The 14228-nt window shown below is 36.6% G+C and overlaps 1 protein-coding gene across 2 annotated transcripts in view; it reads right to left on the bottom strand.

Moving 5' to 3' along the window:
* Window positions 1–10758: 10758 nt before the first annotated feature.
* IFT80 (intraflagellar transport 80) overlaps window positions 10759–14228 on the bottom strand; it is a 106946-nt gene continuing 103476 nt past the window's right edge. For both annotated transcript variants that reach the window (XM_088794011.1, XM_019732028.3), the window contains one exon: window positions 10759–11593. In XM_088794011.1, coding sequence (XP_088650137.1) covers window positions 11486–11593 — 108 coding nt within the window. In that variant the 3' untranslated portion in view covers window positions 10759–11485. The remainder of the gene's footprint in view (window positions 11594–14228) is intronic.

A 14228-nucleotide genomic window follows, 5' to 3' on the forward strand; every position in this document is an offset into this window, starting at 1 on the left:
GTACTATATAAGGAAAACAAGATTCAATTGTAAAGGCCAAAGGGAATATTAAGGAAATGGCTCCAACAGTTTAAAAGGCAATGTGGTAAGTACTTTAATGTTGTCCTTTATGTATACAGTTTCTCTCAAGTGGAATTAATAAAGGCATCAATTCAGAGCTGAAACGGGTATGTTATAAACATGAATGTGGTCATCAGATTTCTACAATATTCTGCATTGACTTTTGTAAAAATTTCATGAATCATAATTCATTTGGATTTCCAGACTGAGAGAAACAGTGATGAGTTGTTTGACTTTGAGCAACCCAGCACTAACCATTTCTCCAAAAGTGTAAGTTGCAGGCAGCCAATCAGTAATAGAATATTTGGCAAGTTTATATCTGACCTTCACTAGTTTACAATTTACTTTTTCATTCTCCTTTCCTCCACTGGTAAAAAAGCTAATAACTGGTAGGCTGAGGTATTTTATCAATCAAAGAATGAATTGGCAACCATTATTGCAGTCACATTCTAGTTGTACTGGGAGATGAAGATCTTATGCACTTCTACCTTTGCAGACAAGACCTTATTGGAGCCTCTAGACCTCAAAGATAGCTTGATTTACCATTGATTTTTGTATCTTTTGCTTTCTTATGGATTTTCTGCACAGGCTCCTCTTCTACTTCCTCTGTGTATGGTATTCTCTGTTTTACTGAGTAGACGAGAAGATACCTCTAACTTTACATTTCTCTTATTCTAGATGATCTTGAAGAATCCCTACCAGTTGTTTAAGATTTTATCTGAGGAACTGTCAGTGGTTTTTCTTCTGCTTCTTTGTTGCTATGTTTGTTTCATCTGACAAAGAATTAGAATCTTCCGGATTTATTCCTGTTTTATATAGGTTTTCTCTTGTGTACTGACCAAAGATTTTACCAAATCAAATCAAATTTGATTTTATTTTTCCTGGGTCTTAAAAGTATCTTCATTTGTAGATTTAATTTTTTTCTTGCAAACTCTTCATTCATTTGTAACCTTTCTCCATGTGAATAACCCCTGTGGAACCAGCCAAGCTATCAGATTCCTATAGATGTATACCAGTTTTACTTCTTCCCCTGATGTGACACCCTGTTTCACAGCTTCTTCACCTTTCAAATTTTTATCTTGGAAGCTCTTCACAGTATTCTTTGCGTCTTTATTTGAATCTTTTCTGTTTATGTAGCAACTGAGACTCTGAATTCTTTCCTTTCGTCTTTACTTGCATGTTATATGTTTGACTAAGCAAATGTTTTGATTCTTGAAAATCCCTCGTTTCTTAGGGCAGATCTTGTTCTTTGACTAACCCTATTTTGTATGTTCTTTGGCCACCCATCTTCAGTTTCAGAGACATTCGTTTTGGATTCATATTCACAAGGATTACAAGAGGAGTTTTTTTGACTGAGATCTTCTGGTCCATCTTTAATTTTTTCCGAAGCAAACATTTCTTGAAATCCACTATAGTCACCTTCCAAACTTCATATCTTTTGTTTGGATTCTGCCATAAGTGTTTGAGTTCCAAGAAGTCTTCAATTGCATTTTGCTTTTTTCTTGATGGTTTCAATAAAGTACTAATAAATGTTGGCTTCAGGGTTTCTTCTGGTGTTTAAAAAAAGTTTTGTATGACCTACATCTTTTTTATTGAAAAATGTGTACACTCTGTTTATGTTCTACTATTTTTTCTATTACTTGGTTTTCTTGGTTTTCACATCTTTTATTACAGATACTTTAGGTGTTTCTTGTAATTTAGCTGATTCCTTACTAAAGGTTTCCTGTGAGTTCGTTTTTAGAATTTAGAATTTGAATATGCCATAAATCTTATAATATGTGCCAAATCATTTACAGGATATCTTAGGAATTTTCTTATGTTTCTTTGTACCTGTAGGATTTTCTGTTCATTCACATCTCTGCTTTGGGGTTGTCATGATGTTCTTGACACCTGTCAAGTCTTCTACTTAAGTTTCCCTTTTCTTTAGGTGTTTTGTTTGTGGGTGCCTGTCGGGTCTTCTATGGGTTCAGTCTCAGTCTTTTCCACAGAAGTTCTTGATTACTATCAGTTGGGCTGATTCACACATCTCCCTGGGAGCTTCTCCGAGTTTCTTGTTGATTGTCTTATCTTCTGTGTCCACAATTTCCTGTTGGGTCTTAACACTGATTCTGCCTTTTCTTTGTGTCCAAACAATCTCTCAATACCTGTGAGATTTTCACCTTTTCCACATTTTCACTTGGGAGCTATGGAGTTCTGATTGCTTTCTCTCTGCAGCTGTATTGCTTGCTTCAGTGTTTTTAGACGCTCTTTGATGCCTGTCATACTTTCTTCCACAGAGTCTGCATTTTTCCTCAGTTGTCTCCAACAGTCTCCTGAATATTCTTGGATTTTTCTAGTGGTTCTGGTTTGTGCTCTGGACTGTTCCTAAGCTCTCTGCGGACATCACCACCATTTATTTATTCCTCTGGTTCTTTGGGTGTTTGCAGGAAGCTGATAGCTGCCAGGTCTTCCAAGTGTTCTGGTTTTACTTTAGATGTTCTCAGCAGCCTCTTGATGCCTGTTAGACTTTCTGCTGGTTCTGGATTCTGCTTTCAAGTGTTCCTAAGCTTTCTGTGGACTTCTCATCATTTATTTGTTCTTCTGGTTCTTTTGCCATTTATAAGAAACTCAGATAGCTGCCAGGTCTTCCATGAGCTCTGGTTGTATTTTAGTGTCCTCAGTGTTCATGGGAGTTTTTGCTAGGCCTGGTTTGTGCTTTGGTGTGCTTCTGAGCTTTCTATAGAAATGATTGCCCTTTTATTTGTTCCTATTTCTTTTGGTGTTTGTGGGGATTTTCTGATACCTGCCAAGTCTTCCAAAGGTTCTGCATTTTCTTCACTATTTTCACCAGTCTCTTGAAGAGTGTTAGAGTTTCTAAAGGGTTCTGGATTCTGCTTTGGAGTGCTCCTAAGCATTTTGTGGACACCTAGTTTTATTTTAATAAATATCTGTAATCTGTTTATTATTAATAATGTCATCAGTTATTTCCTGAAATTTATAATGCTGTATTTGAGTTCTGGCAATTCACTTTGGCATGTTAACTATCATTATTTCTAGCATGCTCTGACTTAAAATTTAGTAGCAATTTACATTTTAGCCTTTCTTCCAAAGAACGAAATATAAATATATGCACAGCTTTAAATATGAGCTTGTCAGTTGCTGTGGAGGGTGACACTTTTCATTGGTTATGATGATGGTAGAAATAATAATTATGCTTCATTGAATGCTTACATTTGCTAGGCACTGTGCTAGGCATTTTACATGTATTATCCCATTTAACATTCACAACAGGAGGAGCTAAGGACTATTAATTCCCTTGTGCAGGTGAGAAACGTGCAGCCCAGGGAGGCTAAGTAGTGCGCCCAAAGGTATACGGCCAATAACTAGAAGATCCAGGAGGTCGATCCAGCCTGACTCAGGAGCTGATACTTTTAACCACTGAACTACTCAACCTGCGTTTAACCTCACAGAATATCTTATCATTAGGGCTGTGGTTGTAGCTACATAGCATCACATTAGCATCAGTTTTTATTTTTTCACATATAAAACAAGGTAGCTATTATTTGTTATTTGCTGTTTAAAGGAAGTATTATTAAAGAAATACTATAGAATCTGGGCCAGGAATATTTAATAACTCAACAAATTATTTGTTGGAATGCAGAAATGTTTCATGGATAAAACCTGAAATGGTCAACAAAAACAACTGATATTGTTTTTTTCCATTTCTTTCAGTCAATTCCTTAAGTGCCAACTGTGTTTCTTTCCTGGTCTGACTTCATTAACTTTAAACATTGAAAAACATTTCTTTAAAATATCTGGTACATCTAGCCCGATATTTTTAAAAAAGAAACAGTATGGGTTTTTGTATGCTCGGCATAAAAATGAGAACCATCGAGTCACAACTAAATACACAATGCCAGCCAATGTGGAAGCAAGGATAAAAATAGCTTCCTAAATTAAGGTTCTGTTTATATTCTTGTGGTAGAATATGATTGTTTGTTAAGACTTTATATAGACTAACATACTGGTTTAGAGTTGGGCAGCCCAGGTGAATCTCTGGACTCTAGATTTTACTAGTTATTTGACCATAAGCAAGTTGCTTAACTTCTCTGAGCTTATTTTCTCATTTATAAAGTGGGGAGAGTACCTACCTCGGATGGTTGAAATGAATGCTAAGGTAATGTATAAAAATCACTTGACACTATGCCTGAGACATAAAAATATATTTCAAGTGCCAGTGTACACGTATTGGTTGATAATTCAGATAAACTTGTGGAAACTCAAAAACTTTTCCAGTTGATCATGGGCATTAATGATTTGAATTAAGAATAGAAACACTTTTAGGAAAAACAAAAATTTACTTAAAAAAGAAGAACATGTCAGCTGGTCTTAAAGACTGGTTTTGGTTGAGGTGATACACTGTGGAGGAAAGCCTGGGTAGAAAAAGAGAAATTGGGTTTGGGCAGGAAAGAAAAGACTAGGAGTGGCAGACTAAATGAAATGGAAAGGCTTGAGAGTGTGGATTTCTTGATGTTGGGGAGGAAGTATAGTTGGAGAAAGATAAGAAAGATAGGACACTGGAGTAGGACACTGGAAACTGGATCTTGAGATTTCATAGACAGAGAAGCTCTGGGAGAGGACAGGGGTGAAGCAGTGTCCTTAGAAGCGGGGCCTGGAGAACGGACATTAGGGCTGTAGGAATGGAGGGGGGTATAGGCTGCTGAAGGAATAACAGTTGAGGCAGAGGAGGGCTAATCAAGCAATAAGGAAAAAATGCATCGGCCCAATGGACACTGAAACCCACCTCAGGTATGGTGGAACTGACTCTGCTATAAAGACTTTCATATAAATATTTCTGATTTTTAACCTGAAGAAGAGACAACCAAGGGAAAATAACTGTCATCAAATATTTAAAAGGCAAACTTGTGGAATTGGAATTAATCTTATTTTATAGGATTCTAGAAAATAAAACTTAAAGGAAAAAAAAACCCCTACAAATACATCAATTATCCCATCCATCCATCCATCTACTCATCCATGCACCTACTCATCCAGCCACTAAGCCATTCTTTAATTTACACAAACAGAAATGAGGTCATTTACAAAAAGGACACACAAAACAAGACTCTCAGGAAGTAAATGAAGAAACCAAGGCAAAGGGGAAAAGCAAAGTTCGAAAAAGAAGGCCATACCTTAGTTCTGAGCTTTAGAGGAGGAAATACAAAGAAAGAAGCAGATCAGTTAAAAGATTCAGTGTTTGTAAATAAAAACCAGACCAGCTGCTTGAGAGAAGCACAAATCTTCCTGATACTGAAATCTGGGAGAAGCTTCTCCTGTGAGTTCTTGTGAAGAAGACACTATCATGTCAAGAATAACATATTCCACCATCTTTACACTAAATATATTCCATAGGGCTTCTGAAGATGAGATCCTCAGTATAGACAAATGGCATAACATTGTAAGTTCACTACAATTTTCAAGGGGTCGAAATAGTAGTCCAGGCACTCTTAATTCCTGATTCTTTGGTCCAATCCCAAAACAGGTTATATTCTAGAGGAATGGATGACTATATAACTTGTCAAATTATTCTTCTAAAATGTCATTTCTCTAAACCCTTTTAAAAACCATTTTGTTGCTTTTACAAATTACAGAAGCGATATTTAACACACACTGACCCTAAAGATTCCTACAAAAAACTTAGAATAAACAAATTCTTTCAAGTCACAGGACACAAAATCAATATACAAAAATCAGTTGTGTTTCTATATACTTGTTTCCCTGAAAATAAGACCTAGCCGGACGATCAGCTCTAATGCATCTTTTGGAGCAAAAATTAATATAAGGTCCGGTATTATATTATACCCGGTCTTATAAGAAAATAAGACTGGGTCTTATATTAATTTTTGCTCCAAAAGACACATTAGAGCTGATTGTCTGGCTACGTCTTATTTTCGGGGAAACAGTGTTAATAACAAACTATCAGAAAGAGAAATTAAGAAAACAATCCCATTTACAATTGCATCAAAAATAATAAAATATGTAGGAATAAATTTAACAAAATAAGTGGAAGACCTGTACATTTGAAAATTACTAAGAGAACAGATCTTAGAATTTCTCATCACAATAAAAATAAAGTTCTGTAACCATGTGTGATGACAGATGTTAATGACACTTATTGTAGTGATAATTCACAATATATACATATGTCAAATCATGTTGTACAGCTAAAACTAATACAATGTTATATATCAAATATATAAGACCAGGTTTTATATTCTACTAAGACCAGGTTTTATATTAATTTTTGCTCCAAAAGACGCATTAGAGCTGATGGTCCGGCTAGGTCTTATTTTCGGGGAAACCACTTTCCAAGAAGCAGTGGGCAGTACAGATTGTGGGACCATGTTGCCAAGTCTCCTGACCCCAGATCCCCTGCATATTAGGGTGGTGATTCCAGTTGCATTGCCTAATCTCCCCGGGCCTTACTTTCTTCTTCTGCAAAGGAAGCTAAGAGTAGTACATCAAGAGGTAAAGCTTGTAGAGCCTGGCACCCAGTAAAGACTATATATGAGGTGGCTGGCACTGTCACTGTAAATGATTTGAGAGAGAGGAAGGGTCAAAGCTGACTTCAAGGCCATGAAAAAGTTTTCTGCATTGAGCTTTGAGGAGCCCCTGAATTCCAGAATATGTCAGAAGCAGACTTTTAGGAGTTATCAAAGCCTTAAAAGGTACATAGCCTTGATTCAGAGGTTAGACTCCCCACTGAGAATCTATCCCATGAAAATACTCAAAGTCCAAGCAAAGATCTGATTACAAAAAACCTGTTGAAGCACTGCTATAATGGTGAGATATTGAAAACTAAATTATCCAATAGGAGGGCACTGATTAAATAAATTCTCCATCCATACAAAGAGACAGCCTACAGCCTTTAAAATAGAAAACATCTAATATGGAAATATGTTTATGATATAATGTCATTAAGTGAAAAGAACCAGTAATAAAACCTTATCACAATATAAACACACACACACACACACAAAGAAAATTACATTTTAAAATCCATTTTTTATGCCACTACACTGAGATACACCAACAAATGAATAGAACCCGGGGCAGCCGGTTTGCTCAGTGGTTAGAACGCAGTGCTCATAACACCAAGGTCGCTGGTTTGATTTCCACATGGGCCAGTGAGCTGCGCCCCCCCATAACTAAATTGAAAACAACTACTTGACATGGAGCTGATGGGTCCTGGAAAAACACACAGTTCCCCAATATAACAAAAAATTAAAAAAAATATGTATAGAACCCTTCAATTTTTTTCTTGCTTAAACTTTCAATTACTCAGGTAATAACAAATACATCTTCCTTTTAAAAAAGAAAACATCACAACAAAGGTCCCCTCTAACACCTGACCCTCAATCCCTGCCCCTCCTCTAATTTGAGTTAAACCTTGTGTGGTATCCTTCTAGAATATTCTCTGAATATTTTTACCGCATATAGATGTATTCACAGTAAATATATACTATATAGTACAGTTTTGTACCTAAGGCTTTGTACCATGCAATTTTATCACACATATAGCTGCATGTAACCACTACCACATTCAACACACAGGACTGTCCCACCACCACAGAGCTTCCCGATGCCTTAGAACAACGTCAATCCTCGTCCTCTCACTAGTCCTCAACCCAAGGCAACCACTAATCTGTTGTCCCTCTCTAGATTTTGTTATTTCAAGAATTTAATCCTCTAGCACATTATAAACATTAATCTCTATGATATCACATTCTAGCATTTAATGCTAGACATGTGGCGTGTCTTGGCTTGCAAACTCTAGTTTATTAGGTTGGTGCAAAATTAATTGCGGTTTAAAAGGTTGAATTGCAAAAACTGCAATTACTTTTGAACCAACATAATATTTTCTTGTACAAGTAAACATTATTTGTCACGAGCTAAACAAATGAGCTCTCTGGTACAGTCCTAGTTGACTTGAGAACAAGAAAATACACTTTAGGTAGATGTGTTATTGCTTCTGGAGTGAGGCACTTTAAACTGTTTTGGTAATACTCCCAAAATGGAGATAGGTTTACAACCACTTTATACTTGCCTTTGTTGACTGGCCAAATAGTTCTCCAGGTAGTCCACCGAAGAGCGGTTTATTCGGGGAAAAGAAAAAAAAAAACAAAGCGACCAAGAAGGCTGTGTTCACACACCTGCCGGCGGTGCTCCAACCACCTGCCAACGTGCAAAAAAACCCCAATTCCAAGATGGTGTCTCTATTTATTAGCATCCCTCCCCCAGAAGTTACCACAAAGTTTAACAGGAAGTCAGGACTAGAGAGTTAACAAGGGGCCCAGCTCCACCCCACAGTCCTCCCAGCTCTATGGTTAGTCATCAAGATGCCAGTTCACTTTTATCTCCTTACTGCCATAGAATTATAAAGTGTTTTTCTAATTAAAAATTTTTCATATGAACGTTGCTTTATAGTAGGAGAGTATTAGAAGATAGTTTTCAATAATCTAGAACATCTGGGAATAATTGAAAAGTTGAATTGCTCTAAATTGTTTTGGGATGGTTATTTTGAAATCGTCTGTTTTAGAAATCACTACATTTTAAAAAGCATGCAAAGTGCATGGTAAGCAAAGTGCATTGTGACCCATTGGGTTGCAAATGTCCAGGCAGTGATGCCCAGCAGCTCAAGCCAAGTTGTAGGGACAGAGTAGCTTTAGATTAAAGCTGGAAGAATGAGAAATGACTTTGTTAGAAGTTATATAATCTCTAACAGGTTGTGAAATCTCTAGAGTTTGTGAAAATCTTACTTATATTCTGGCCCAAAGGTCATTAACCACTAAGCAGAAAATACAAAAGATATACAGGTTATGGGCAAGGAGAAGATAATGATGGGTCTTTCCAAGAGTTACTTCATCACCTTCCCTTTGGTTTCTGCAGATGTGTTTAAAGAAATTCTGACAAGTGATTTTGCCGCAGTCCTACCTGCACATCTGCACGTAAAATCTGCAGAATAAAAATTCATGTATTTTTATTACTGCATATTACCTTTTTATGATGTGTACATTGTAAATCCTGATTTTATTTTCAGTATAAGAATTTACAAGGAAAATGTGTTTGAGATATTTATCTAATCAGGATTTATGTAGCATACTTCATTTGCAAAAAGGTATATATTTCCTATATGTACAAAATGACAGATATTTGAAAATATCCTTCAGTTGATGCTCATGGTAATTGTTTAAAAAGCATTTTCTAAAATATGTTTGCTTTAAAACTTGTTTATTTCTTATCATAACTTATGTTCCATCTTACACACCATATCCTCTGTGATGAAATGTTTTTTGGGGGATCATCATGCCCTAGGAATATTATTAATCTGTAACAGGGCCAGGTCCCAGGCATTCTGTATAAACAATCTTCTCTATTTGTTATGTTTATGAAATAATACAAAAGATGTATAGATACGGGGTTTCCCTGAAAATAAGACCTAACTGGACAATCAGCCCCTAATGCGTCTTTTGGAGCAAAAATTAATATAAGACCCGGTCTTATATTATATATTATATAAGACCCGGTCTTATTTTACTATAAGACCGGGTTTTATATTATATAGTAAGACCCGACCTTATATTATAGTAAAATAAGACCGGGTCTTATATTAATTTTTGCTCCAAAAGATGCATTAGAGCTGATTGTCTGGCTAGGTCTTAGTTTTGGGGAAACAAGGTACATACAAAAGTACTAAATTATGTTAAATCCCCCCCAAATGTATAAAATTATCAATGATAAACTAACTGAAAAGCTTCTATAATAGATATTTTTTAAACTGTAAGACAAAGAAAAACAACATATCAATACACATTCAGTATGATTGAGAAAGTGATACTGTGATATAACAAAGAATATGCCTGGTCTTTGCCCCTGGTTCCTGGCACAGAGCTTCCCATCCCTTAGAATTTCCTGAGTGCTAGGAGTATCTTTGTTATGCCAATGAGAGAGAGAGAGAGAGAGAGAGAGAGAGAGAGAGAGAGAGAGCTGGTCAGATCAGAAGGGTAAAATTTTCAGCTACCTGACTTTGTGGTAGGGGGAGGAGAGGGTCTGGAGATGAAGTTCAATCACATGGCCAATGATTTAATCAATTGTGCCTACGGAATGAAACCCTGATAAAAACTCACGACGGCCAGGCCTGGGGGAGCTTCCTGGTGACGAGCACATTGCTGGGCTTGGGAGTGGGTGGGAATCCCCAAATTTGCAACCACGTCTTACAGGCGTGTGGGTATCCTGGGGTCTCTGCTTGTGGCTGGGAACTAAAATAAGGGCCATCTAGTTGGGGATCTCGTCTTTTACCTTGTGAGACCTGCCACTGACTCCAGGTAGGTAGTGTGGGAATTGAATTGCAGGACACCTAGTTGGTATCAGAGAACTGTTGGTAGAATACACACATATTTCATTACACTTTTTCAACTTTTAAAATTGTAATAAAATAAACAAAATTTACGCGTTTAGGAGGTAATGGACAGTGTAGAGAATAGGGTCAATAACATCGTAATCACTATGCACGACGACAGATGTTTACTAGACTTACGTGATGATCCCTTTGTAAGGTATACAAATGTTGAATCACTGTGTAGTACACCTGACACTAATATAATATTGTATGTTGACTATAAATAAAAATAAATTGTAGGAATTCAACCTTTTTAACCATTTTTCTTTTAAAACTTTTTATTGAAATATAGCATTGTAGAAAACATATGTAAACTTATAAGCACAACTTATAAGTAAACTCCTCATCACACTTCATACATTGAACACATCCTCCTACCCAGCGTCTGGATGAAGAACAGAATATTCCAACAGTCCAGAAAAGAAAAGGAGTATGTTTAAAAGACAGGAACGTTTTCATAAAAGAAACCTAGACATCTTAATTAAAATTGGGACAAGAGAGGTAATTACTTTCCCATGTATTTGCATATTCCCACTTCATAATATACCATTTCTAAAAATGGTTTCACGGAAGACTTTCTAAGAAGTACTTGTATCAATGTTAAAAAGCTTCTGTGGTAATAATAATTTGGGGACAATGATAACATACATTTTAAAGAGTCCCATGTTTTATTATCAGCATTAATATTTGCTCATGCTGAAGATTCAGGGATAAACTAATAGACAAAAACTGGAATGTAAGCAACATGACGTAGGTGTATCATAAATATATCAAAATATTTTATGAATTATTGGACTAAAAATATAAAAGATGAATTACATCAATTATTTTGTGCTTAGTCTTTCTGAGTATACGTTTATATTGAATACACAGTAAGTGCTTATACTTAAAGATTCTGCCTTTTTCTTTAGCAAGGAACACATGCTTCCCCTTGGTGAATCAGAATTAATCTCAAAAGGCAAAACTCCTTAAAGGTGAGCACGGCATTTAGTGCTTTAGATCTATATTCTTGCTGGGCTGGCTGCTTGATCGCTCTCGTTCTTTAGTAATTTCCATCTCAATTTTGGCTTTGATTTTCTCCCAATCTATTTGAAGCTGCAGTAGAAGAAAAGAAGAAACATGCTTATATAGTAAAGACATTTTTGTTTAATCCAAAGAAACCAAGAGTAAACAAAAAGAGAATATACGACTTCTAAAACATTAGAGAAAAAGCGGGCATGAAGGAAAAGTTAAAAAAAAAATGCTCAAAACAAAATAAAATAGCTTTAGGAGTAAGACCAAACAGAACAATTACCACAATAAAAAGCAAAGACTCTCATTGTGATTCAAAAGACCAAAATCTCATCATAGCTATTTATAGAAGGTACATCTAAACAGGGTCATGGAGCCTTAGGGTTTTGCACAGGTGCACCTGGGGATAAAGGGGCGAAGGTGGGCTGCCCTCCTCCAAACAAGAAGAAAAACCGACAGGGACCTAGATGCCAAGCCAACACGCGTCAGCGCTTCACTGCTTATATACTGAAGTTTCCTACGAAGCCCAGCTGTGAGGAAAGATCCAGCAGCATTTGCTTCCCCCAGCATACTCTGCAATAATGGCTCCTTTGCAACAACTCTTAAAGTAATATAAAGACACAGTGGTGGTTAAGACAGGGATGAAAAGATATTAGCGGAAGTAGTGGGAAAGCAAGGCTGGGAGACACGTAAAAAGAATCACTGAGTTGTTATCTGTTTCCCTCCCTTTGATCCTGCCCCCTCTCTAAACTCATTACACTTGGTGTCAGGAAAAGACTGCCCTGAGTTCTTTAGGAAAAAGCATTCTCTGTTTTAAAAAGTTTGGAGATCATTGATTTAGGAATGTGTGTCCTCTTTCAGGCAAAATATGGAAAAAAGTGGGTCCTAGGGTAAACTAACTCTGATTTACCATGAAATAAACCCAAACTCCTCAGACTGAGCCAAAAGTGAGTAGGTTTTCACCGCCATGTAGGGGAGCTGAGTGGAATAAGTAGTATTAAAACAGACTGAAGCATTACTTGCTGCTTGAACAGATTTATCTTAAGTAACCAAGAGATTAATTTAACCTTAACAGGAATTCATGCCCTTTTTGTTTTGTGCCAGAAGTTGACAGAATTAATTATTTGGTTCTTTTTTAATTCCAATATCCTTTATCCAAATCTGTGAATTAATTTCTAGATACTTTGGGTCATTTTTTTAGAAAGATAATAATTCCATATACTTTTTCTGTACTATATCAAATAGATGAAATAAAAGAATCCTTTCTACCATGTTTCCCCAAAAATAAGACCTAGCCAGACAATCAGCTCGAATGTGTCTTTTGGAGCAAAAATTAATATAAGACCCGGTATTATATGATATTATACCGGGTCTTATATTATGTTAGATAAGACTGGGTCTTATAGTAAAATAAGGCTGGGTCTTATATTAATTTTTGCTCCAAAAGACGCATTAGAGCTGATTGTCCGACTAGGTCTTATTTTCAGAGAAACATGGTAATAGAAGACGAATGTCTGTGCTGAAATGCAAGTGACAGCTCATTGAAAGGCAGAGCAAACATCAGATTATTTGAAAGACTCATTTTTTTCAATCAGGCCAGAACTTGATAGTTTTCAAATGGCCAAATACTTGTTTCTATGTCTAACAAAACATTTGCAAAGAGAAAGACAAAACGTGATGAATGCTTTGGCCTTCTTCCAGCCTTAAATTGATATACATGATTCTCAAATCAATCACAATAAAACGATATATGGATGGTACATTGAACAATTGTTGCCCCGTTGCACCAGAAGTCCATCAAGTAAATTGATGACATCTATATTAGCTACTTGTTATAGTACAAATGAGGGTGTCAGTTGATAGCCATCCTACTGAAAACAAATGTTTCACTTTCACTTTGGCATTTATCCAGTTTTAGAAGTGTTCTGGTAATTTAGTCCTTGAAATAGAGTATTTTTAATAGTGAGTTTTACGTGAGTACGTACTCACGACAGCTGTCAAGTGACTTCTATACTAAAACGCATCCTTTTCTGTTATAGGGAGTGCCGATACTATTTGGCACTTCCTATTCTAGCTCCTAGTCAATTCTTCTTATTCACACAGAAGTAATTTCAAAATCATACAAAATGGCTCCCCATCCTCTACCTCATCTCTCTTCCTCTCAGCTGGAAATCAGCTTCCTACTTTATAGAGAATACAGTGGCCATTAGGCATGAGTTCACTTAATTTCCTTCCTTGCAGTCACAAACTTACCTGTATCTGTATCCATCCTTATCTCTTTCCCTTCTGTCTCAGGCCAACCTCTTCACTTAAGTCCCTGATCCCATCTTCTTTGATTCCTCTAGGACGTCTGCCTTCAGTTATTACTTATGCGTTCAGTTTCCTTCTCTTCACTGGCTGCTCCTCACCCTTCCCTCTCTATTCCGTCTCCCTGCACTGCCAGCCACCACCCTGCTGCTTCTCATTGACGCTCATTCTCTCTCCAGACCACCTGTAACACGACTGCGTTCTCGTTCTCGTTGCACTTCAGAGTGTAGCGCTATCATCAAGTGTTCTCATTCCTCATCCTATATACCTTCTCTGCATGATTCAATTACTCATGCAACAAATATTTAGTGCTGACTATATGCCAAGGGATGTTTTAGGTGCAAGGACTCAGAAGTGAACAAAAAGATAAAAATCATTGTCTTCATAGAGAGATAAACAAGGAAAGACAAAC

Source organism: Rhinolophus sinicus, chromosome 17 (genome assembly GCF_057876585.1).
Source record: "Rhinolophus sinicus isolate RSI-liver-muscle chromosome 17, RSI-T2T, whole genome shotgun sequence".
Taxonomy (NCBI): domain Eukaryota; kingdom Metazoa; phylum Chordata; class Mammalia; order Chiroptera; family Rhinolophidae; genus Rhinolophus; species Rhinolophus sinicus.